Below are 26,360 nucleotides of genomic sequence, written 5' to 3'. Positions count from 1 at the left end.
ATACCTGCACACTTTAAAATCTAATTTTAAATACTTTATCATATATTAAAACATTGGTACTCATTTAATTTTTTACAAGATTATTTTTTCCCATTTACGTGCCTTTGGGTCTGAACTCATGTGAGCATCTCCTTAGCCCCTCGGGCTATAACGGAGTGACTCCCCGTGCGCTGTATTCAAAATCCAGAAATTTATATCTCGTGTTTGAACCATTAGGATCATTGGGTCGACTGCCCGGTTGAAACTTCCGTGGGCCGGCCGGATCCATCCAACTCCGACTCTCGATCGAGTTTTCTGGCGTAACATTCAATTAACTTAAAAATGGCACCGTGCAGCTCGAAGCTCTTATTGGTGAATGGCGTCCCGTTGGCCGGCGACGTTCCCCCCGTCGCCACGTTCCTGCAGTCCACTGCTGGTACTTCACTTGCCTCCCCGTCGTTATATACCAATTGTATGAGTATTGATGTTTCCCTTGCTGGCCCTCTTCCTCACCCTCGCAGGGGCTTATACCACCACCCGCACTTATGGCGGTGCCTCCCTCGTCCTCTTCTTGGAACGCCATATCCGCCGCCTCGTCCACTCCGCCCGCCTCCTCTCCCAGTCCCGACCCAGCCTCTTCTCCGCCGGATCAGTCCCCGCCGTGTTCCCTCTCATCGACTCCGTTCCGCATCGGATCCACGACTCGCTTGAAATTGGCCTCCGCCTCGCTCTACGGGACCGAGACCGCTCTGGGAGCACGGACGAGCTGGCCATCACGGCCTTGGTCCGGGGCCGTTGCGACTCTGACGGCCTGGATGTGCTACTCCATGTAGGTTTCTTCATTCCGCCCCCATTTGGTGCTTTTGGAGCGCGACTGGCGGTCGCTGGTCCAGGGAGGGATTTGGCAGAGGCCAAATACTCAGATTGGGTGCGGTGAGGAGCCAGTTACTATACTCGATATCTTCATTTTGGATCTATCAACCAGTGTTTCAGCTTTCTTTCCGCTTATTTTTTGTTCACGATGCTACATGCTCGTGTCTGATGCCAGGGTAAGACAGGGGCTGGAGAAGATGAGGCCTCCATCAGTGACGGAGCTCTTGTTGACGAATGATGGTGATAGCATCCTAGAAGGAACTGTGACCAACTTCTTTGTTGTTCGTAGAAAGGTGAGTGCTAATTCTCTAGACCATATCTTCTTAGATATTTGCTTTGATTTGATAAGTGTTCTACTCTCGATGCCTTATTTTGATAAAAGGTTTTCAATTATTTGTTGACTTGATTTTTTTTTTTGGTTGGTACAAGTAGATGTTGCAAGCACTGAAACCAAAATTAGATTATAGCCTTACTGATGGTTGTTAAAAGGGTTCAATTATATTTGCATTACAATTTTTCTGAGTCAAATACTTTCTTTTCTAATAAGAAGCTTGATACGAATTGATTTGTTAAATCATCAATTTTTTCCTTCTCTGATAACCTAACTGAAAGCTGATTTTTTTCATCATACATCTCTACATATATTCATGAATTCCATAAATAGTTATGTACATGTGTGCACACATATATCTTGGACAAATAAAATCCAAATACTAAGTGTATGTTATCTGGAAATGTTATTTACCTAACTGATAGGGGTTTAAAAAGGTTAAACTCATTTTAATTGTGGAGAAAACTTTAGGCCTTGCTTGGGGATATCTTTGGCTCTCAACGGTGCTATTGCTATTATTGGATCCAAACCCAATCTTTTCACTTTCAATGAAAAGAAAAAATTGAAAAATAAAAGTAGATTTCAATTTTCAAACCATAAAAGGTTTACATATACTTTTGGTAGATGAAAATAAAAATTAATCTTAAAAATTAAAAATTACAGAATGATATTTGATTGTATAGAATATTATAAATTCAAATATTTCAAAAGCACATCCATGATGAATAAATTAAAAACATTCTATTCAATATACTATACCTTTCCCTTTTTAACAACAATACCAACTCTTTCATTATATTCCTTAAAAAGCTACCACAATATTGACACCCTTCGCGCCAATATCCCTTTTTCAAAGAAACCTCAGCAAGCTATGTGCCTGCTCATTTTTAGCTCTACATGCATAATGTCACTCAATAACGCTACCACCCCAATGCTTTAATGTCCTTCATTAGATACATGGTCTGCCATGAAGCAGGTCCTTCTTAAACATTTGGCAAGAACTTGAGAATCAAAACTACAACCCAAAACCCAATAAATTTGTCCAAACAATATTGTAACCCAGCTTTAGTTGAAATCAGCTCCCCATGCACCACTGAAGAGGCTCTGCTCATTACAGCCACAACAACTAAAGGGACCACCACCACCACACCTCAATAGGTACATCCATTAATTTGACACGCATTCTACATCACAGAATACCCACAAGCAATCTACCAACATCTGATAAATCAGTCCCCTAAACTTCCCTTACACATTACAAGCACCAGAAAGTTTGCAAAACTCTTGCACCTTATTCTTACTGAACAAGCTTATTTGTAGAATAGCACTGCACCTCATTATGTTTTCTGCTATTCCTATCCTTCAAAATAAGCTCTAGACCAACTCTAATAAGAAACTTCATAAATGCGGCAACTTCTTTAGCAAGACCAACTCCCTCTTCAAGCATTCTTATCATTCCACCATCCACCTAAATTAGAATATCCACCCCTTTAACCTCTCAAGAGAATCTGTCTCACAGATCCACAACAAATGGGTAATTACCCTCCATACACCTTCCACAGTTGAAACAAGATGCTTTAACACATCAATTATAGTAGTTGGCACCTTTTGCACTATGTAAATTGCCTCTGAAGGAATAACATCAATCCAAGGAACCCAGAGTTCTAGAATTGTGTTCTGAATACTCCTATAAGCTTAGCAAGGAGACTTAGCTAGTCTATGCTTTCCTCTCAAAATGTTATATAGCAAACACTCTTCATAGCTACTAAAGAGTGCATTGGCGAGTCACTAGGCCAATAACTTCCTACTACGGACCTGGAGGTGGCCCACACAGATTCTGCCCTAATCAAGCTTGATATGAATTGATTTGTTAATTCATCAATTTTTTCCTTCTCTGAGAACCTAACTGAAAGCTGTTTTTTTTTCATTATACATCTCTACATATTTTCATGCATTCCATAAATAGTGTCCCCTCGGGGTGGTGCGGTGGTTAAGGCAAGGGGTGTTGCCACATGAGGTCTTGGAGTCAAAACTCGGCGTGTCCAAGCATGCCTCCCCCCATGCCTTGCCACCTGCACTAATGACTAGTAGCCACCCGTGATTTATCTCTTCCGTGTTGGCTTAGGGATGGGTTGGCGGGGGCACTAGGGGCGAGCGAATCTCCGTTTGCCACATGAATTCCATATATAGTTTCCCTCAAGGCATAGCTGAGTTGGTCACCACAAGGTAGATTTGTAGAAATGGGGCAAGGGCCGATTCTCGGCGAAGTCGATGGAAATATCCTCCCATGTTGTGGCCTCTTCGGTTTCTTGGTTTACCTCTTCACATATAGCCGTGGGTCGGCCGTGTGGGGCGCCCAGGGTCAACATATGACCTTTTGGAATGAATTCCATAAATAGTTATGTACATGCATGCACACATATATCTGAGCCAAATACTTTGTGTATGTTATCTGCAAATGTTATTTACCCAACTGATAGGGGTTTAAAAAGGTTAAGCTCATTTTAATTGTGGAGAAAAACTTTAAGCCTTGCTTGGGGATATCTTTGGCTCTCAACGGTGCTAGTGCTATTATTGGATTCAAACCCAATCTGCTCACTTCAATGAAAAGAAAAAATTGAAAAATAAAAGTAGATTTCAATTTTCAAACCTTAAAAGGTTTACATATACTTTTGGTAGATGAAAATAAAAATTTATCTTAAAATTAAAAATTACAAAATGTTATTTGATTGTAGAGAATATTGTAAATTCATATATTTCAATAGCACATTAATGATGAATAAATTAAAAACATTCTATTCAATATAATATACCTTTCCCATTTTAACAACACTACCAACTCTTTCATTATATTCCTTAAAAAGCTACCACAATATTGACACCCTTCGCGCCAATATCCCTTTTTCAAAAAACCTCGGCAAGCTATGTGCCAATATTGACACCCTTCGCGCCAATATTCCTTACAAAGTTACCACAATATTGTCACTCAATAACGCTACCACCCCAATGCTTTAATGTCCTTCATTAGATTCATGGTCTGCCATGAAGCAGGTCCTTCTTAAACATTCAGCAAGAACTTGAGAATCAAAACTACAACCCAAAACCCAATAAAATTGTCCAAACAATATTGTAACCCAGCTTTGATTGAAATCAGCTCCCCATGCACCACCGAAGAGGCTCTCCTCATTACAGCCACAACAACTAAAGGGACCACCACCACCTCACCTCAATAGACAATAGGTACATCCATTAATCTGACACCCATGCTACATCACAGAATACCTACAGGCAATCTACCAACATCTGATAAATCAGTCCCCTAAACTTCCCTTACACATAATTACAAGCACCAGAAAGCTTGCAAAACTCTTGCACCTTATTCTTACTGAACAAGGTTATTTGTAGAATAGCACTGCACCTCATTATGTTTTCTGCTATTCCTATCCTTCAAAATATGTTCTAGACCAACTCTAATAAGAAACTTCATAAATGCGGCAACTTATTTACCAAGACCAACTCCCTCTTCAAGCATTCTTATCATTCCACCATCCACCTAAATTAGAATATCCACCCCTTTAACCTCTCAAGAGAGTCGGTCTCACAGATCCACAACAAATGGGCAATTACCCTCCATACACCTTCCACAGTTGAAACAAGATGGTTTAACACATCAATTATAGTAGTTGGCACCTTTTGCACTATGTAAATTGCCTCTGAAGGAATAACATCAATCCAATCAACCCAGAGTTCTAGAATTGTGTTCTGAATACTCCTATAAGCTTAGAAAGGAGACTTAGCTAAAATATTCAAATTCCAAGGATGAGGCTATGCTTTCCTCTCCAAATGTTATATAACAAACACTCTTCATATTGAGAACAGGAAGAATTCTCTTATCATTCATGGTGTACTTCAACATCCTAACATCCTTCACTTCATGACCTCCCATAACTTTCCGAGTGACAATAGCTTCCTACTTATCAAGCTAAAAGACTTGTCTATATCACCATTCCTTCAAAAAAGAAGCTTTCTACAAAGCATAAAGATCCTCAATAAGTCACTTGGCCAGTACTAAAGAGTGCATTGGTGAGTCACTTGGCCAATAACTTCCTGCTATGGACCTGGAGGTGACCCACACAGATTCCCCCCGATCAAGCACCTGCTTCAGATAAGGGATCTTATATTATCAGCTGCTGGGTCATCGGAGGTTGCTGGACAGAAACAAGAAGAGTGGTTTGCTCAAGACAATGGCAGGGTGGCTAAGGCATATGATTTTTTTAGGCATCCTAGTCCTAAGAAGTCATGGGCCCGGATAGTGTGGAAGAACTACTTGCAACCAAGTCATGCAGTCACATTCTGGATGCTGGACCGGTCATTGGGTGTTTACTCTGGTCTGTCAGACATAAGTAACTCTTAGACGACCGGCTATTGTAATCTTGGTTTAAGCTATACTAAATTTTTATTTATCCCCAAAAAAAAAAGGAAAAGAGTGCATTGGAATGCCAGAAACATGGTTGGTAAACTTCACCGATCCTAATATGGATGGACCGAGTTGGATCAGGATCAACAGTAGCTGATCCAATTCCAGCCTATTTCTTGGAGAGTTTTTTGAGATCCTTTCAAATGTTAATTGAAATAATAGAAAGTAAATGAGAATTTAGAAGAAATTGATAGAATTGAAGGAATATTGAAAGGAATCACCCAATTCTACCGACCCGAGGCACAAATGATGCACCATTGTTTGCTAGGACCCTAGTGGGCATTGGAGTTGATTACTGAAGGGTTGGATTGCTGAGGAGTAGGTGATTAAAAGCCAAAAATCTTTGAAGGAAGAGGCACGGAGGAGACTTGCTGTGGCGCTTATGTTAGCTCGACTTGTTGTGGCGCTTATGTTAGCTCGTGTTTGCCTTCCGTTGTGGCTCTAGGAAGGAGATGCCTTGTGTGTGGGAGGTTAGGAGGTAAATAATAAACTATAACACTTAATAAGTTAATTAATAATAAATACTAAATATATAGTTATTAATAGTTTAGTAAGAAATTAATTGTAGTATTTTAAAAATTTTAAAATTATTTTTATATTATTTATTTTCATTAATGTTCATGATAGTTGGATTTTTATAATTGTAGTTTAAAAAATTTAATTTAATTAATTATATCATATTTAAATCATACAAATCAAGATGAATTAATTTAAATCATATTTTTATTAAGTTAATTTGATTCTAGTTAAATTTAATTTATTAATTACATTAACTCAGAAAATTAGTTAATTAAAAAATTTATTAACTTAATTACAATTAAATTAATTTAACTTAAAGTACTTAAACTGAATTAATTTAAATCAAATTTTTAGAGCTGATATTTTAATCAAATTGAATTTGATTAAGTTTATCAGATTTTATTTTAATTAATCTGATTCTAATTAAAATAATGAAATTTTACTTAGTTATTTTAATTAAATTTATTGAGAGTAATCTTGGCCAAATAATTAGAGTAATTCAATTAATTTTGATTAATTATGGGTAAACATCAAAAGAGCACCCCTTGTTTTTTTTATCATTAATAGGACATTCTATGTTTCAAAAAAAACTCAAAATTGTGCCTCATGTTAAATTTTCTCCTCAAATTACCTTTTTTATTTAATCTATCAATCATCATTGTAGCAATTTTAGCCAAAATTGCTACAATGTGTAATAGATTTGGCCAAATTGCTTCTACTGTTCCACATTGTAGCAACGTTGGTCGAAATTACTTTAACTGCTCTACTTTGTAGCACTTTTGATCAAGTTGGAGTTACTAGTGTTAAAACAGTTTAGTTTTGATCTGCTATACCGTTGGAGCAGTTTTGACTAGCATTGGAGCACTTCTAATCAAAATTGCTTCATGTTGTAATAGTTTTGCCAAAACTGCTAACATAATATTAGAGCACTTAACCAAATTGTAGCAATTTTGACTAAGTTGGAATGGTTTTAACCAATGTTGGAGGCATCAGAGTAGATTTGATTGCATCAAAACAGTTTTGACTGTCATCTGAACATTTTGACTAGTGTTGAAGCAGTTTTGACCCATACAACCTTTTCAACTTAAGGCTTGACATCCTGTCAAGATCCAAAGCCTTGACTTCCAGACAAAATCATCTCTAATCGACAAGACTGGAGCAATTTTGATAATGTTTGAGCAATTTTGACCAGTGTTGGAATAATTTTGACCAAAGTCAGAGCAATTTTGACTGCATCAAAGCTGCTTTGACTTGGCGTCATAGCATTTTTTTATTAATATTAGAGCAAGTTTGATGTAATTTTTAGCAACACAATCTTTTTCACTTAAGGTTTAACATCCCATCAAGATTCAAAATTTTAACTCAGACAGAATCATTCATGGTGGTTGCTCCATCATGTAGACAATGCTTTTCAACAGTTTTGCATCTCTAAGATTAGGTCCGCTTTGATACCAATTGTCACAAGTTGCTCTAAATAACTTATGAATGTGTTTATTCAATTAAAAAAGCAAATGTGTGGACACACACACACACACACACTTTTCTTTGGGAAGGAACGACACCAGTTGATAAATTCTATATAATATTGCTTTATGATCATGATAAACACGCTAGGTGAGGGCAGGATTTAATCCCCAAGACCTTGGCAAACAACTTCCATAGCCCTACCTTGGATTTTTATACTTGTTCTTTTTTTTTCCTTTTTTCTTGTTTTAATATCATTCTTTTATTTTTATCTTGATAATACCTTTTTTATTCTTCAACTAGGTCATTCATGATTTCACAGAACCACCTCCAACTGAACAAGAATTATGTTCATTTGTAGTGCAAACAGCTCCAATTAGTGATGGGATACTTCCAGGAGTTATACGCCAGTTAGTGATTGAGTAAATTCTTGCTCCCTCATCTACCTTTTTACGTTGATTTGATGTAAACATTATATAAGTTTGTTTTGGATGAACAAATTTTATTATATTAAAACACATTCAGATTGAAGTCCTATATGAACCATGAGGCTGGGCTATTGGATGTTCATTTAAAGCACAGTTATCATGCAGCAAACATGATATTTTCTCCTTGCCATCTTTTACTCTTACCCATCTTCATCTTGATAGCCTTTGAACTTAGTATAAACCAACTATTTGGTGACTTTCCAAAAACATGCTTTGTAATGAAGTAATAATCTAGCTGGTGCTCGATTTTGTCATTCATTTATATTTTTCAAGTTTATTAATTACATTATATAATATTGTTGGTGCCTTTACTTAACACGCCATACATGAATTTCTCATTTAGTTTAATAAACAATAACCAATCTGGTAAACTTGTTGTCTAGAGTTATTACAGGATTTATTGACAGAATTTAAGTAGCAGGAGCCATTATATTCGTCACATTATCTTGTTTAATGAAATACTGGTTTAAAATGTAAGGTTAATTTCTCCTTACTTTTTCTTGATTTTTGAAGAATGCATATATTTTTCATACTCATCAAAATCTTATGAGGGTTTGAACTGATTTTCATTTTAGATTTGATCCCATGATTGGCCAGCGTCTTCCAATTTCTTATATAGCACATTCCAATCTTAAAATTTCTGTAACAGTAGAAACTACTTAAGTTGCTATGCTGGTGATTTTTTTTGGTTTGTTTCTTCCCATTGTGCAGAATTTGCTCTAGCATGAACATACCAATTGAGGAGGTTGCACCATCATGGTCAGACCATGCGCTTTGGCAAGAGGCCTTCATTACAAGTTGAGTCAAAGACAGTATCTCTTAATAATTTGATTTCACATGTTGGTATTTATTTATCTTCTATTCTCTTTACTCCTTGCCACCTTTTTTACCTTCTTATTTTTTTCCTCTTCTTTATCTCATCTCTATTTTGTTTTAGTACTTTCATTTCTTCTCATGATTTTTTTACTGTTTCTCTCTTTTAAGCTTCTCCTTCATATATTTACTTTAATGTTACTTATGTAAATGATGATTGAAGGCTTAACAAAACAACCAACCCAACTTTCTAACACTAAAATAACATAATTCATGTTTTTGTATAGCAACAACAATGACAATAAGCCTTATCTTACTAAGTGAGGTCGGCTATATGAATCCTCCTATGTCAGCTTTATCCCTTATTATATTATCATCAATATTTAAATACATTTTTATCTTGTTTTATCATTGTTAATCAAGTTTTTTTTAGTCTTTCTCGTTTAATGTGTGTATTTGTCATAGTTTTACATTGTCTTACTAGAACATTTATTGATTGTCTAAGTACATATTCATATCATCTTAAACGTGTCTCTTGGAATTTTCCCTCAATAGTTGCAACGTTGACTTTCTCTCAAATGTTTTCATTTTTTATCCTATCAATTCTTGTATGTCCGCACATCCACCTTAACATCCTCATCTCTGTGATTATCATCTTTTGCTCGTATGCTCGAGTTATAGACAAACATTCAGCTCTATATGACATAACATGTCTAATTGTATTTTGTAGAACTTCTCTTTAAGGTACCTTATGATCATAAAGAACGTCTAACACTCTCTCCTCCATTTCAATAATCCTATTTGTATTTTATATAATACATATCTCTCAAGCCATCTATCCTTTTAAAAAAATAATCCTAAATACTTAAAGCTCTTAGTCAAATAATTCATCATCTTTTATTCAATAATTGTCTTGCTACATTTAATATTTATAAACATAAATTCTATATATTTCATTTTTACTCTACTAAGCTGGAAACCTTTCAGTTTCATTGATCCTACTAAGATTCAAGATTATCATTTACTCTTTCACGTGTCTCATTTAGTAAAACAATATCATTTACAAATAACATGCACTATGGTAGCGTGTCTTGAATATGTCCAATTAGTTCATTCATGATTAATATAAAAAGATAGAGACTTAAAGTCAATCTTTGATATAATCCTATCTTTATAGGAAATTCTTTGGTCAATCCATCTAAAGTCTTCCATTTTGCAATTATATCCTAGACATATTCTTAATTATTTCAATATATTCTACTTTAGCACATTGCTTTTTTAGAATTCTTCATATAACTTTTCGCAGGACTTTGTCATAAGCTTTTTCTAGGTCGACAAATATAATGTGTAACTCTTTCTTTTTTCTCGATATTTCTCAATTAATTATTTGAGATGATGCATAACTTTTATTGTTGGCCTTGTAAGCATGTATCCAAATTGGTTTTCAATCATCATATTTCCTTAGTCTTTTCTTTATCATTCTTTTCCAAAATTTTATGGTATGATTCATTAGTTTAATGCTCCTATAATTCATATAATTTGTACATTTTCTTTATTTTTTATACAGAGGATCTAAGTACTTATCCTTCACTAATCATCATTTTTTTCTGTTTCCAATATCAGTTTGAATAATTTCGTAAGCATTCAATACCCTGCTTCTCTACTTCCTAAACATTTCCATACCTCTATCGAAATATCATTTAGTCCAATCACTTTTTCATTTTAAATTCTATTTAAAGCTTGTTATATTTTTGAAGTTTGAATTCTTTGATAAAAATTTAAATTTTTATACTTCTTTACCTACTTAAATTACTTAAGTCGGTCATGTAAACCTTCATTAAAAAGTTGATGAAAATTCTCTTCAATCACTCTTTTATTTTCTTATCATTCACTAGTACTCTACTGTATTCATCTTTAATGCATCTTATTTGGATACGATCTCTTTTTTTCCTCCCTTGCTCTAACTATTCTATAGATGTCTTTTTTCTCTTCTTTTGTATCGAACTGCCGATATAAGTGTTCGAAAGTTTTATTTTTTATTTTACTCAACGCTTTCATTGCCTCTTTCTTAGTTGTCACATACTTTTTAAAATTTTCTTCGTTCTTACAAGTGTGTTTAAGCTGTTCATTTTTTGTCACTTTCAGTTACATACTTTTTCATTACCCCACTAAGATTCTTTACTTGGAAGTTCACGTCCTTTTAGACTCATCAAGTATGCTCTTAGCCATCATTTTCAAATTTAATGTCATTTTATTTCATGTTTTATTCGAGTTGTTATGTATTTCTCCTAATACTTGTGTTCTTATCCTCTCCTTAAAGATATTTTACTTCTCGTCCTTTAACTTCCATCGCATGATTCTAGGAGTCATCTACGTTTTCATTTTATTGGTACTATGCAATCTCTACAAATCTTTCTATTATTCTTCTTGACCATATGAAAAGCAATTTTCAACTTATTGTTCTCACTTTTGAATGTAACCAAATGTTCTTCTCTTTTCTTGAAATACGTATTGGCTATATTAGTTCATATTTTATCGCAAGATTTGATATAGTTTTTTTTTTTCATTTCTTATTCCAAAATCATAACCCCACGTACCATATCATATTCTTCATTTCTTACTATACATGTCAATTTAGATCTTTTTTTATTAAAATCATCTCATTTAGGATAAATTTTTTTGGATACCTCATTTAGGGTTTTTTTTCAAAATTTATATTTGATGACTTCGTCTAATCCTACTTAGATGCATTTATTCTAATTATATTAATAGTTTATTTGGTCACTACTATTTTAAGAGTTATAATCCTATCTCCTTTCTAACTATTACTTTTAACGAGCTATCGATAACAATAGCTATTCAATTTCTTATTTTACTTCTTCCTATGTACCATAACTTAAACTCTATGTTCTCTATCATCTTTGCCTTACCTACTCATTTTATCTCTTGTAAAGATAAAATATTAATTCTTCTTCTAATTATTGTATCTACTACCTCCATTACTTTACTAGTGAACATTCCTATGTTCTATATTTCAAATATAAGACAATCAATATTTTATAATGTTTGTTCTTATTCAACCTGAGAATTCTTATATATTTAATACTACACCTAAGTCTTATAGAGATATAGCGGTTCTTATCGAGACGTTGCAATCAGACTCTACACCACATTCTTTTCGGAGAACAACTTAACATTAGTATAATAGTTTGCTAAATTTAATAAATTGAGAGATGAAATAGAAAGGGGCATCGCGTGACCTTGCATATGCTCCTACACTTCTTTAAAGACTCCATGCCGACATCCACAACATCCACCCCCTCCCCTAATGTTGCGTGCCGTCATGTCCTTGCGATAGTGTTCCTAGGAGACACCTCATTCACTTCCATAACACGCCCAATTAGATCACAACCGAAAGTCCTTAAGCCTATTCCAATGCGATTCCTGATGCCACCTCATTTGCATGAGACTTGGCTCCTGCCTCTTCTTGTGATATGCCTTTGCTTGAGCAAGCCAGCTAAAATTTTATTCAACCCTATTTTACTATTTTTTAGGTCCTAGTCTAGAGTTTACTAATTTGCAAAATAGCCTCAATCTCAATTAAAGAAGCTTGCTGTAAGACCGTAGAGTGAGCAATACATGAGACATTATCTTTTGACCATTAGGCCCCTTGAGTGGTGGCACACCTCCTAATGGAGTGTCACCAGAATTAGGAAAATCAACTAGCTCGACTTGCTCAGGAACTATCATCTAGTAACTACATTAGGCCCTAGGAGATCTACAAATTTATGGTGGCATATGTACATCCAAGTCCTTACATGGTGGTGGCATGTATACCAAACTTCTAAAATATGGCATATGTACCAAACATTACATTGTAGCATTTGGTCCCTATTGAAATGGGCCCATATGCAGCTAAAATATGGTGTAATGTCCTTACTATGAGCGCAACTCATGTTATCCTTATTCAATGTTTGCTTTATGATGTCTCTGTAACTCATTATGAGAGTAAGAATACCTATTTCTTTTGTCACTTTTGTGAAGAAGTTTTTGGTTGTATTTGACCAACCCAAACGATACCAAACTTGAAATAAAAACTATAGCCTTCAAAAGCTCCCTCTTTACCTTGTCAAGTAATTGCAATTTGAGAAAGAATGTGAGGAATCAAGGGTGATGATAGCTTTAGTGGCCTAAAACATCAGGGTATGCCATAATACATCACTAAATAACCACCCCTAGAAGTTATGTTCTTAGATGGGTTCGAATATATTTCTGAAAAGTTACCTATTAGCTTTTGCTTATGCACATGATTCGACATACCATAAATTTGGTTCTGGGATCATAATTACTGAATTGACCACACTATTGTTTGAACTCACTGTAACGTGTTGAAATAAATAAGTTGAAGGGTTTTTTAAAAGAGGCTTCATTAGGAAGAGGATCCATCCTTGCCTTATTGAGCCCTAAAAAGATGACTGTTGGAGCATATGCATCCATATTTTGTTGTCAAACAAAATCACTCAAGTATAAGTTTTCTATAACTAAACTTGATGACCCGAGTGTATTGCTTCTCCAAAATCAACTTGCATAGTGAATATCACCAAATTGAAATCAATATTAGTGACAAGTGGAAACTGTAGGATCGAAAAGAATTTAGATATCTCCACAATGACATGATATTGTCCACTTTGGGCCTAAGCCCTCATGGTTTTGCTCTTGGGCTCTACCCAAAAGGCCTCATGCCAATAGAGATATCTTTTTCTTATAAACCCATGATTTTTTTCATGTGTTTTCAATATGGGACTATGTTTGCAACTTTGCAACCCCAACAATCCCCCCCTCAAACAAAGGACCATGGGCTTCCCACGTCCGATCCTCGACCCACCAGGTCTTCCTGCCCCTCAGTCTACTCGACCTACTAGGACTTCCTGCCCCTCGGTCTACCCGACCTACTAGGACTTCCTGCCCCTCGGTCCACCCGACCTACTAGGACTTCCTGCCTGGTGTCTGGTCCTCTTGATCCGAACATAGGAGCCCCCACTTTCTTTGTTCGAGGTCAATATTGTACTCACATGGTTCAATCAGACCATAGCTCTTGTGCACAGTCCGGGCTCTGATACCAATTGTAGGATCGAAAAGAATTTAGATATCTCCACAATGACATGATATTGTCCACTTTGGGCCTAAGCCCTCATGGTTTTGCTCTTGGGCTCTACCCAAAAGGCCTCATGCCAATAGAGATATCTTTTTCTTATAAACCCATGATCTTTTCCATGTGTTTTCAATATGGGACTATGTTTGCAACTTTGCAACCCCAACAGAAACTACTTTTAGCACAAGATGAGTTGTATAAGTGGTTGGCCATACCCATTAAACATTTGAACACTTTTAGTACTTTTGTGAGAGTTATGAACCAAATTTCAATGGAAATTCCTTGTTGCTTTTATCCTAATTTACAGTAAGGCACTCGATACCCACTAACATATCCATTCTATCCTTGACACTCTACTACTAAACAGTTGTTGGTTAATCCAAAGCATAGTTTAAAATCTTGAGGTTTCGATCCCAGTCAGAACAATACGATTTCGGTACCGTGTCATGCCGTGCTAATATAATTTCAATATTTTTTTTAAATATAAAATATATTAATTAAAAATAAAAAAATTCTAAAAAAATGAAAAGAAAATATTTTTTTTAAAAAGAAAAAAATACGAGATCGAGGTATTTTATATGGTAAATAAATAAATAAATAATTTATTATATATTTTTAAAATTAAAATAAATAATATATATATATATATATATGTGTGTGTGTGTTAAATTAATGTGATATCTTATCATTGATTAAGTTGATTTAAATTATCTATTTAGTTAGGAGTTAATTGGAATTATTAATATAAATTTTATTAACATAATTTTAATTTTCCTATGTGTTTTCCTACCTTCATCGCGCACGCGACCCACGCGTGTCTTCACCGCGACCCGAGATGGTTGTGGCATGTGCGCCTCAGTCGCAACATAAAGAGGTTGTTTTTGTGGTGCCGGGCGACATGCCCATTTCGCCTAGCACGGAACAGTATTTTAACTCATGATCCAAAGAAGTGTTCTTTATAATCCTATGTCCTCTTCATTGGGTTTATAATTATCATGGATCTGCTGAAGGTATTTCGACAGACCTAATGCAAATTAGGTGATTATAGATAGGTCCAAATCCCATATTCTTTAGGTGGCTAGTTATAGCCTTCTACAAACACTTCATGAAGGCCTGTAAAACCATTTTATCTTTTTTTTTTTAAAGAAAAACTATATCTTGACATGTTTAAATCATTTAAAATGTCTTCTGATGATCTAGACTAGAGTAGGAAGAATCCTAAGTCAATAAGGACATTTAATTGCATTATTTTAGTGATCCCTAACATTGAATTCTTTGTTTATTCGCTTTGAACGCATTCCTAAAAACTCCTTAAAAAAACTTCATGCTTGTTCATTTAATCCCTTCAAAAAATGTGAGGAAACTTGTTTAAATGCATGTTATTGAGTTAGTTATTAATTTAAATATGAGTTTATATAGAGGATTTACTACGGTACTAATGGAGATTCAAGACCTCCTTTTTGTTTCTTGATTTGCCTAAAGGTTACACCCTATAGTTTAGATTCTTGCACACCATCCATGACACAGCTCACTCCTTGAATCAAATGCATTATGGATGCTTAAATGATGCTACTTCTTCATGATAGTAGCTGGAGGTACCTAGTTCATTGGAGAGGACTTCTTGAAAATCGATGAAGTTTGGATTACTAAGTATAAATTTTTACACCTTGCTCTCAAGTTACTTAAAGAAATAGAACAATAATTAACCAATCTACACAGGTGCCCTCACTTTGAATGTATATGAGATGCCCACACATCTTGATCTCCCTATTCAATAAAGTCGAATTCTTCTTAAAAGGGGAGAATGATATAGTTTAGAATTTTACTTTATTTTTTGTTCATAATTGTTTGGACGTTTGTTAAAAGTTAAAACTTTCAAGAGACCCAAATTATATTTTTACAGAGAGCAAGATCTTATTTTGAAGTTATAGAAAGGGTTACAATCTATATGAGGTCATTTTCAACTTAATAATATTTCCCTTCGATGAGTTCTTTTTCTTGTTGGTATGATTTGTTTGTGTTGCATTAGTTGCCAGAGGACTTAAAAAGCTTCTTGTGGTGCTGTAACATTTCCTTTCTTGCAAAGGAAAGAAATATCTAGGGAAAGAAAGAGGTAGAGAAAAAGATGTAAAATATTTTTTTTCTAACCCTTTTTTTGGAGGGAAGGAAAGAGTGAAGGAAACTTAAATTTCAAGGCTCTATTTTTCAAAAAAAAAAAGACATAATAAAAATAAATTTGTTTTAGAATTTCACAAGTTCGGATTTGAGCTCCATTGCACTCGAAGATGAGGATGGAAACAATATAAAAGAAGAATGCAGGAAAGAATTCCTCATTCTTTTCCCTCTCTTTAACCTTTTTCCACTAAAGCAACTGTGGAAGGTGCTCTTGGTCACTTTATTTCCTTCTTTTATCCTTCCCTCACGTGAAACACATATTAGGTACTGAAAATTGTGGCAAAATTCAACAGATGCACAATGAACATGTAAGCAACAAAGTATGGTCATTTCTTGATAGAAAAGAGGGTAGCCCGGTGCACGAAGCTCCCGCCATGCGCGGTTCCGAGGAAGAATCCATTGTACGCAGCCTTACTCTGTTTTTTTACAAAAGATTGTTTTCAGGATTCGAATCCGTGACCTTTTGGTCACATGGCAACAACATAACCATTGCGCCAAGGCTCCCCTTCCATTTCTTGATAGAAATATATAAAAATTTATTTGATCAGAGCATGGCTCAGTAGGGATGGGCAATCATCATTTTTTGTTGCAATATGCATCAATAACACATCCCTTACAAGAATGCCTAGAATTAGCTCTCACGCCATTGATTAGCTTTGTTGCTTATCGTTCTTAAAGAACAACCACCTAAGCATTGCTGCATAGGGACGGCAAAGGGAGGCCAGGTGGGAAGGCCGTTGAAAGCCATCACTCTGTTAGGGTCAATGTGGCTAGATGGGGAATGAATAGACAACCTAGAATTTAAAATTCTTTTTATTTGCTTTTACTGCAAAACTTAATTAATATGTTAGCAACTAATATGAAAGATATTTAATGGAAAATAAGACAATCACAATGCCAACACAAAGCTATTTAACATTGTTTAGATTCCAGATCTTATTTGACAAGGTATGACTCTTAAGTTGAGTTATCCCTTGAAATCCCCTAATATGAAATAAGTTCTCATTCCAGGAGGTGTAGAAATCTTGTACAAAAATATTTTTCTTTTATTATTGATATGAAAGGAAAACACTAAGAGAATAACAATTGTAAACAAGAAAAAGAAACCCTTTAGAGACAATCTTCTTCAAGGTCATTAAGAATACTTGTGAACAATAAGAACAATGAGCATTTGTAATTACATAAATTGTTGCGTTTTGAAGTTGCCTTGCTCCCCTAGTTATGGTCGCAATCTATAGTACTTCTGTCAACTCAAATTTGCATGTCAGCCAACTGAAACACCAATTTTGGAATCTTATCTGCAAGATTGTTTCGTCTCCAATCTACTCAAAGTCCATTCAGTCGACTCAAATTGTTATCAATGGATTCAAAGCAATATCAATTGACATAACCACTGAGTTTTTTGTTTAACGATTGTATCTTTAGTTGACTCATTGTAAATTAATTAGTTGACTTGAATTTTATCAGCCAATGCGTTCGGATATTGCTTCGACTTCTTCTCTTGGCGTTTGTGTTTTTAGTCGACTTGATCAATATTCAAATACTCAACTAGATAAACTTGTGACTGTTTCTCTTGCTGTTTGTGTCTTCAATCAACTCAATCTCTGATTAGCCAACTCACTTAGATAACCTCGTGACCTTTTTGTTGTTGCAGCAACTCCATTATACTTTGTCCAGTCAACTCAAATCTTGTTGCCATGAACCTTATCTAGTCAAGAACAAGTCTTGAGTTTATTGATGATCATATCGCTTGGCATAATACAATGACGCAAAACAGTCGACTAAGTAGCCGACTCAAGCGACTTCAGTCAACTAAATTATAGTGCAATTCATTCAACCTAAAACAAAAACAAATGTTTCTTTTCACGAGCAGCCAGTCTATAGTTGACTACTTGAATATTTAATCGACTGAATAAACCTTCAATCAATTGAATCTGCTCGACCTCGTATGTATTCATCGACTTCGACCTAGAATGACTTTTCTTTAGTCAAATACACAAGTAGAAAAACTACCTAAAAACCTAACTGACATAAGCTCGTACTCTCTTCAGCTCCTCCCTCGAGTTCTTCTTGACAAGCCTCTAGCCCTTAGAAGCGTTAAAGCTCTTCACGTTTAACTTCAAGTCTTACTTGATCCGGGTCTTTGAGCTATCGAGCTAACATCTTTATAGACGTGTATCTTCCTTGACACTTGTCAAATCAAGAGCTACCTGCTCCACAATCAATTTCCTGGGTGTTTACTCCTCCGGAACTTCAATTTTTGATAAAGAGCTCTTGAACTTTTTCTTTACCAAGTCTCCAATTACTTAGACTCATTTAGAGTTTTTCATTTGTTAAGTATCTAGTCACCTTGACCCAAATAGATTTTTCCAACCTATGTTAAGTTCCTACACCTACATACTTGACACCCATTAGAATAATATAAATTAATCCTACTTGAACCTTTTGCTAACTTCTTCAAAACCATTTATACTTATGACATGATTGTACCAATCACCCCTTAATTTAAATCTTAGTTCTAAGTCTAAGGGAATGATTGCACTGACACAAACAAAGGGAGAAAGGGGTTAATGTCGTCCCAATGAAGTGGAAAAAGCTAATAGGAGAGTACAGTGCATGTGGAGGGAGGAGGGTGGGTAGGTTGTAAGAGGAGAGGAGGTTTTCCTCTCTTATATAGTGATCTTGTCCGAACCAGGAGTCAACGAACGCTGGGGACGTGGCGCTCCCTGCTGGACCCTCGAGCGTTCCGGCGAACCTGCAACAAAACCGAGCCGGGAGGGGTGTCCCGGCGACGGCCCTCCGACGCTCAAATCAGGCGGGGAATAACAAACAGATGGCCTCAAGATGAAGACTTGCATACCTCCGGTGAAGAAATGGAGACCTTATATAGACCTCTCGAAGAAGCCTGGGCGCGCCAATCAAAGCAACCACCTGCTTTTGACCATGCCCAGGTATGGGTCTGTCAAAAGGGCCATGCCCAGATATGGATCTGTCAGGAAGACGTCCATGAGGCCATACTGCTACTGTATCAACCTTTCCATGATGTGACGGCAAGATCCTCCATCGTGCGATCTTGTGTACGGCCTAATCATCAGACATGCTTCTGCTGATATCCCATATCCCGAGCCGAGCGCATAGGCCGCTCGGCCACCTTTGTACCCTCGCCCTTATCTTGGCCGAACGGACAACCCGCTCGGCCCTTTGGTCCCAGCCGAGCGGACTCCCGCTCGGCCCTTCGATCCTCCTGCCTTGGCGTCGGAAACCCAAGCCCATGGATGGGTTATCTCTAGCTCCGCTCGGACCATTACCCGCTTGGCCAGCCCTCCATCCGTCCTTAGGCTGGGACCCTTCAGAAGGTGGGCCCCCCATTCTTACCGCCGGATCACTTGCCTCTCTCTCAAGTCTAGTCGAAGGAGGCAGTGAGTCCGACTGACTGGACTATGTGTCCGAACGGAGCGGTCGTCGCCTTACCGTCGCTTATAATATCCCTTGAGCCGTTCGGCCCTTACGCCACATTCAGCCGCTCGGCTCTTTGTTTTGGATGTCTTGGCGTTCAACGTGGATGTTCGCTTGTCTAAATCTTCTCGAACATCGCGCAAATCCTTTTCATTAAGTCGAAGCATGTGCGGTATGGGCGCATTAATTGCGCCTGGTGACAGAGCGCCACGTGGCTCCTCTTGCGTGGCGGTGATGATCCGTACGATGGGACGCCGATTGCTTTGAAATGGACGGTTAGATGATGACCTTGTCTCCCGTGACCTGCATCCGACGGCGGAGGCCGACCGACCTCTGCCGTATAAAGCCTCCGTCTCCTTCCTTCGCCGCATATTCGCTTGTGCGTTGCCTTCTGCTTCTTCCTCTGCCGTGACCTCCGACGATCCAGTTCTTGTTTTTCGGCGGCTACCATCTCACCGGTGATCCTTTCCGTCCGTTTCCTTCTCAGTGAGTCTTCTCCCTTCGTTTACAAGGTCTTCCCAACTTGTTTTGCCTCTTTTGCTCCCATTCCTTCGATTCCTCGTTATCTTTTTGCTTCTTCGAGATGGCAAGCTCCTCCAAACCCGCTGTTGGTGTTCATGGCCCTTGGTACCTGACCATGGAGAGTCGGTTTGATGAGGAGGGTGCTCGGCACCTTGTTCGTACATATGGGATTCCTGATAACTATGAAATAGTTGTAGCCAACCCGACTGACCGGCCCCATGACCCCCCGATCGGCACCATTTGTTTTTTTCTAGACCAATTCCAGGGCGGCCTTAGATTTCCTACCCATCCCTTTATTTTAGAGGTTTGTAACTATTTTCGCATCCCGCTCGGCCAACTTGTGCCGAATTCCTTTAGGCTGCTGAGCGGGGTGGTCGTCCTCTTTAAGCTGCACAGTATCCCTCTTGACCCCAAAATATTCCACTTCTTTTTCTACCCTAAACAATCCGAGCTGGGCACTTTTATCTTCCAAAGTAGAATAGGCTTTAGATTTTTTGATAATATGCCGACCTCCAACAAACACTGGAAGGAGTTTTTCTTCTATATCCGACTTCCCGAGCGGCCAACATTCCGAACCAAATGGCAGACCGCTGTGCCGACTCAGCCGGAGCTCGGCAAGTTCAGAAGCAACCCAGCCTATCTTCATGCGGCGAACTGGTTATCCGGTCAGCGATACAAGATCGACCAGTTGCTTCTCAAGGGGGTGTTGTATATTTTCGGATTGTCTCCCGTTCGGGCAAATCTCCCCTTCCGCATGAGTAAGGATTCTTTACTCTCTTAGTCTTTTTTGTCTAATTGATTTTAATTTCTTTTACTGCAGCTGAAGTCATGTGGCGCTCCAAGGCTACCGCTCATTTGAAATTAAAGTCCGTGGAAATTGAAGCGGCCACCAAAAAAGAGCTCGCCGAGCGGGGTCTCATCCCCAGCCGCCCGGCAGATGCAGGAGAGGGGGGGCGCAGTCCGCCCCTGAAACAGAAGCTGCCCCATCCGCTTCAACGGAGGTTGAGGCGGATCCGGTTTCCTCAGCCCCCGCCGAGCTGGGCGTCCCCCAGGTCGGAGATCCACCATTGGAGGTTCGGCGGAAACGTCGAAGAGACTCCAGCCTTCCACCGACCCAAGAGGGGGCACCACAGGCGCCGATCGGCGTAACTTCGCCTGCTCGCACGCCATCACAGATCGGGACCCCCGTGGCTTCGCCTACCGCACAGCCCTCCGGCTCTCCTCCCCGGACTCGACGCCGCTTACGTCGGTTGGGCGAAACTTCCACCATAGGGGAGTCCTCTCATCAAGCGGCCGCGACTGAAGAAACGCCGTCCGACCATCCGACCATCAAAACTACCCTCCGATTCCCATCGGAGGAATATTTACTGTCCGCCGATCGGCCCTCGAGCCCTGTTCACGAAATAACCTTGACGGGTCCGCTCGCCAAGCTTTTTGAGGACGCGCAGATTCAAGTGGCCCTCATGACGCCCAAGCAGCTCGGCGACAACAACATGCAGCAGGCCACTCAGGTAAATTCATTTTTCTTCCCGCACCATGCTACTGTTTGGTCCCTGATTTCATTATTTCCCTTACAGCGTTGGGCTGAGCAAATCGCCACTAGCCATCGGCTAGCCGAGCTGAAGGAGCTCCTGGAAAAACTCCAAGTGTCGGGAGGTCCGTCTGCTGAGCGAGAGAAACAAGCCTTCGAGGCCGAACAGAAGAAGTCTGCCGACCTGGCTACAGAGGTGGCTCGGCTAGAGGGCCAAGTCAAGAAGCGCGAAGCGGATGCCAAACGCGCTACTGCCCGGAAGAAGCGAGCGGTAGCCGATTTGGACAAGATGAAAGTAGATGTCCGTGCGCTAGATCAGCGATCCAAGGATCTGGAGGCCCAGCTGAACGCCGAGCGAGAGGACCGTTCGGCAGAACGCACAAAGGCCGAGGTGGACTTGAAGGCTGTCCAAGATACCTTAACCGCTTCCCGAGCGGCACTCAAAAAATATAAGGAGGGAGAGCCGAACCGCCTAGCAGCAGCGCGCCAAGAATACCTCCGCTCGGAGAGGTTCGGCGCAAAATTCGGCGGCAACGTCTCTTCTACTTTCGCCGAAGCGGTCAAGGTCACCATGACGTACTTGAAGAAGGGTGGCCACCTTCCCGAGGGAATGCATATTCCCGCCTCCGACCTGGCGGCCATGATTGATGATATCCCGGACGCCTTCTTTAATTTTGAAGACCCGGAGTGAGGCGAGTTCTTTCAAGTGCTTTCTGTATTTCATCCGCTCAGCGGATGCAAAAATTTTTGTACGTGCCGTTCGGCCTCCTTATGTTCCTTTGCTTGCATTTGTTTGCCCTTCATTGTCTCGTTTTAGTGTGTTGCTGCTTATTCGTAGAATCACTTGGACTCCCCTTCCTACTAAACGACCGATCGGGATTGCTTTCAGTGAATGCGAAGTGTTGGCCAACCGACAGCCGATCGGCCTTAATCAGTCTGGTACTTGCGAACGATCATGATCGGCGCGGCTCTCGATCTTTAACGACGGTGCTCGTCGGCGCGGATGTTTATAGCCGATCGGCGCGGCTCTCGATCTTTAACGACGGTGCTCGTCGGCGCGGATGTTTATAGCCGATCGGCGCGGCTCTCGATCTTTAACGACGGTGCTCGTCGGCGCGGATGTTTATAGCCGATCGGCGCGGCTCTCGATCTTTAACGACGGTGCTCGTCGGTTTTTCGCTCGGACATTTATAGACGCCGGCTTGTTTCTCGATCTTTAACGTCGGAGCTCGACGGCGCGGATATTTATATCCGATCGGCGTGGCTCTCGATCTTTAACGACGGTGCTCGTCGGCGCGGATATTTATAGCCGATCGGCGCGGCTCTCGATTTTTAACGACGGTGCTCGTCGATTTTCCGCTCAGACATTTATAGACGCCGGCTCGTCTCTCGATCTTTAACGTCGGAGCTCGACGGCGCGAATATTTATAGCCGATCGGCGCGGCTCTCGATTTTTAACGACGGTGCTCGTCGATTTTCCGCTCGGTTTTTATAGCCGGGTCGGCGTGGCTCTACGGTTTAACGTCTGGGCTAGACGACGTTGGCTAATTTTTGACGCTTCCGTTCGGCGAAGCTTTTTGCCCTCCTTTTTATCACCTTTCGTTCCTTTCACCCAGCTTGGATAACATACTCTTGGCCGAATGGCTCAGGGTCTGCTTCGTCGAGCATTTTGGCTAGGATAATATACCTCCGTCCGAATGGTACGGGGCCTTCAATTTTAGAGCGCTTGGCCCGATCTTGTAGTTGTTCTCTTGATTTTTCATTTCTGCATTTCAAGTATCCAGTCGAAAAAAGTACATAGGATGATTTACATTGGCACACCTTTCACCCCGCCCGGTAAGGCTGGAGGTGGTTTGCGCTCCATGGTGGATCCAAGTGCCAATCCATCTTTATCCGCTCGGCTGCTCGTCCACCCAACTTCCTCGTATGTGGTCGATTCATCGCCTGACATCAAATTTCCGCTATTGAGGCTCCAGAAGGAGGGGCTTGCTATAAGTCGAATTCGGGAGATGAAGTATCTGCTTTTGAGGGCGATGGGACTGTGGCAGTCGGTGCTTCCGCTCGGGAGAAGCGTCCGCTCGGAGGGCCTTGCCTTTTCTGTTGTCCCGTACCGGTATTTCATCTGACGAAGATCCCCGATTGCGATTCACTGCCACAGCATCAGGAGGCGTCCGGAATAGGGCTCGAAGGAATAGAACGGTAGCCGATGGTGTTTCTGCTCGACCACCAGACGTTGACGTTGCTTGCTTCTTCGGCCGCTCGGCTGTTACTTTCTGTTTTTGCTCCACAAGCTAGGCGACCCTTATCTCGATCAGAGCGTCGAGTTCCTCGTTCGAGAGCGTCATCGTGTGTTGTCGTCCAGCCTCGTCCATTGCCTCTGCTCGGATGCAGGTGCGTTCCCACAGACGGCGCCAAATTGATCCTGTCCGAACCAGGAGTCAACGAACGCTGGGGACGTGGCGCTCCCTGCTGGACCCTCGAGCGTTCCGGCGAACCTGCAACAAAACCGAGCCGGGAGGGGTGTCTCGATCTGTGATGGCGTGCGAGCAGGCGAAGTTACGCCGATCGGCGCCTGTGGTGCCCCCTCTTGGGTCGGCGGAAGGCTGGAGTCTCTTCGACGTTTCCGCCGAACCTCCAATGGTGGATCTCCGACCTGGGGGACGCCCAGCTCGGCGGGGGCTGAGGAAACCGGATCCGCCTCAACCTCCGTTGAAGCGGATGGGGCAGCTTCTGTTTCAGGGGCGGACTGCGCCCCGCCCTCTCCTGCATCTGCCGCGAGCTCTTTTTTGGTGGCCGCTTCAATTTCCACGGACTTTAATTTCAAATGAGTGGTAGCCTTGGAGCGCCACATGACTTCAGCTGCAGTAAAAGAAATTAAAATCAATTAGACAAAAAAGACTAAGAGAGTAAAGAATCCTTACTCATGCGGAAGGGGAGATTTGCCCGAACGGGAGACAATCCGAAAATATACAACACCCCTGAGAAGCAATGGTCGATCTTGTATCGCTGGGATAACCAGTTCGCATGAAGATAGTGGGTTGCTTCGAACTTCGCGAGCTCCTACGAGTCGGCAATGATGTCCGCCATTTGGTTCGAATCTTGGCCGGAAGTCGGATATAGAAGAAAAACTCCTTCCAGTGTTTGTTGGAGGTCGGTATTATCAAAAAATCTAAAGCCTATTCTACTTTGGAAGATAAGCTCGGATTGTTTAGGGTAGAAAAAGAAGTGTAATATTTTGGGGTCAAGAGGGATACTATGCCTAAAGAGGACGACCACCCTACCAAAGAACCTAAAGGAATTCGGCACAAGTTGGCCGGGCGGGATGCGAAAATAGTTACAAACCCTAAAATAAAGGGATGGGTAGGAAATCTAAGGCCACGGAATTGGTCTAGAAAAAACAAATGGTGCCGATCGGGGGTCATGGTCGGTCCGGTCGGCTACAACTATTTCATAGTTATCGGGAATCCCATACGTCCGAACAAGGCGCCGAGCACCCTCCTCATCAAACCGACTCTCCGTGACCATATACCATGAACACCAACAGCGGGTTCGGAGGAGCTTGTCATCTCGAAGAAACAAAAAGATAGCGAGGAATCGAAGGAATGGGAGCAAAAGAGGCAAAACAAGTTGGGAAGACCTTGTAAACGAAGGGAGAAGACTCACTGAGAAGGAAACGGACGGAAAGGATCACCGGTGAGATGGTAGCCGCCGAAAAACAAGAACTGGATCGTCGGAGGTCACGGCAGAGGAAGAAGCAGAAGGCAACGCACAAGCGAATATGCGGCGAAGGAAGGAGACGAAGGCTTTATACGGCAGAGGTCGGTCGGCCTCCGCCGTCGGATGCAGGTCACGAGAGACAAGGTCATCATCTAACCGTCCATTTCAAAGCAATCGGCGTCCCATCGTACGGATCATCACCGCCACGCAAGAGGAGCCACGTGGCGCTTTGTCACCAGGCGCAATTAATGCGCCCATACCGCACATGCTTCGACTTAATGAAAAGGATTTGCGCGATGTTCGAGAAGATTTAGACAAGCGAACATCCACGTTGAACGCCAAGACATCCAAAACAAAGAGCCGAGCGGCTGAATGTGGCGTAAGGGCCGGACGGCTCAAGGGATATTATAAGCGACGGTAAGGCGACGACCGCTCCGTTCGGACACATAGTCCAGTCAGTCGGACTCACTGCCTCCTTCGACTAGACTTGAAAGAGAGGCAAGTGATTCGGCGGTAAGAATGGGGGGCCCACCTTCTGAAGGGTCCCAGCCTAAGGACGGATGGAGGGCTGGCCAAGCAGGTAATGGTCCAAGCGGAGCTAGAGATAACCCATCCATGGGCTTGGGTTTCCGACGCCAAGGCAGGAGGATCGAAAGGCCGAGCGGGAGTCCGCTCGGCTGGGACCAAAGGGCCGAGCGGGTTGTCCGTTCGGCCAAGATAAGGGCGAGGGTACAAAGGTGGCCGAGCGGCCTATGCGCTCGGCTCGGGATATGGGATATCAGCAGAAGCATGTCTGATGATTAGGCCGTACACAAGATCGCACGATGGAGGATCTTGCCGTCACATCATGGAAAGGTTGATAC

At 40.6% G+C, this 26,360-nt stretch overlaps 1 protein-coding gene across 4 annotated transcripts in view; it reads left to right on the top strand.

Annotated features, from left to right (window-relative positions):
* The first annotated feature begins 227 nt into the window (after positions 1-227).
* LOC122008608 overlaps positions 228-26,360 on the top strand; it is a 36,020-nt gene continuing 9,887 nt past the window's right edge. For 2 of the 4 annotated variants that reach the window (XR_006119325.1, XR_006119323.1), the window contains exons 1-5: positions 228-415; positions 501-912; positions 1,028-1,145; positions 7,947-8,065; positions 8,843-8,928. Coding sequence is in view for 1 of the 4 variants with exons in the window: in XM_042564395.1 (XP_042420329.1) it covers positions 322-415; positions 501-912; positions 1,028-1,145; positions 7,947-8,065; positions 8,843-8,928 (829 nt within the window). In the remaining 3 variants the exon portion in view is untranslated. Of the gene's footprint in view, positions 416-500; positions 913-1,027; positions 1,146-7,946; positions 8,066-8,842; positions 8,929-16,564; positions 16,673-26,360 lie in introns of all 4 variants that reach the window. The other 2 variants (XR_006119324.1, XM_042564395.1) reach the window with 2 other exon arrangements.

The sequence above is a fragment of the Zingiber officinale genome, chromosome 8A (genome assembly GCF_018446385.1).
Source record: "Zingiber officinale cultivar Zhangliang chromosome 8A, Zo_v1.1, whole genome shotgun sequence".
NCBI lineage: Eukaryota > Viridiplantae > Streptophyta > Magnoliopsida > Zingiberales > Zingiberaceae > Zingiber > Zingiber officinale.
Note: the sequence above shows the minus strand (reverse complement) of the source record. Positions and strands in the feature narration are given on the sequence as shown.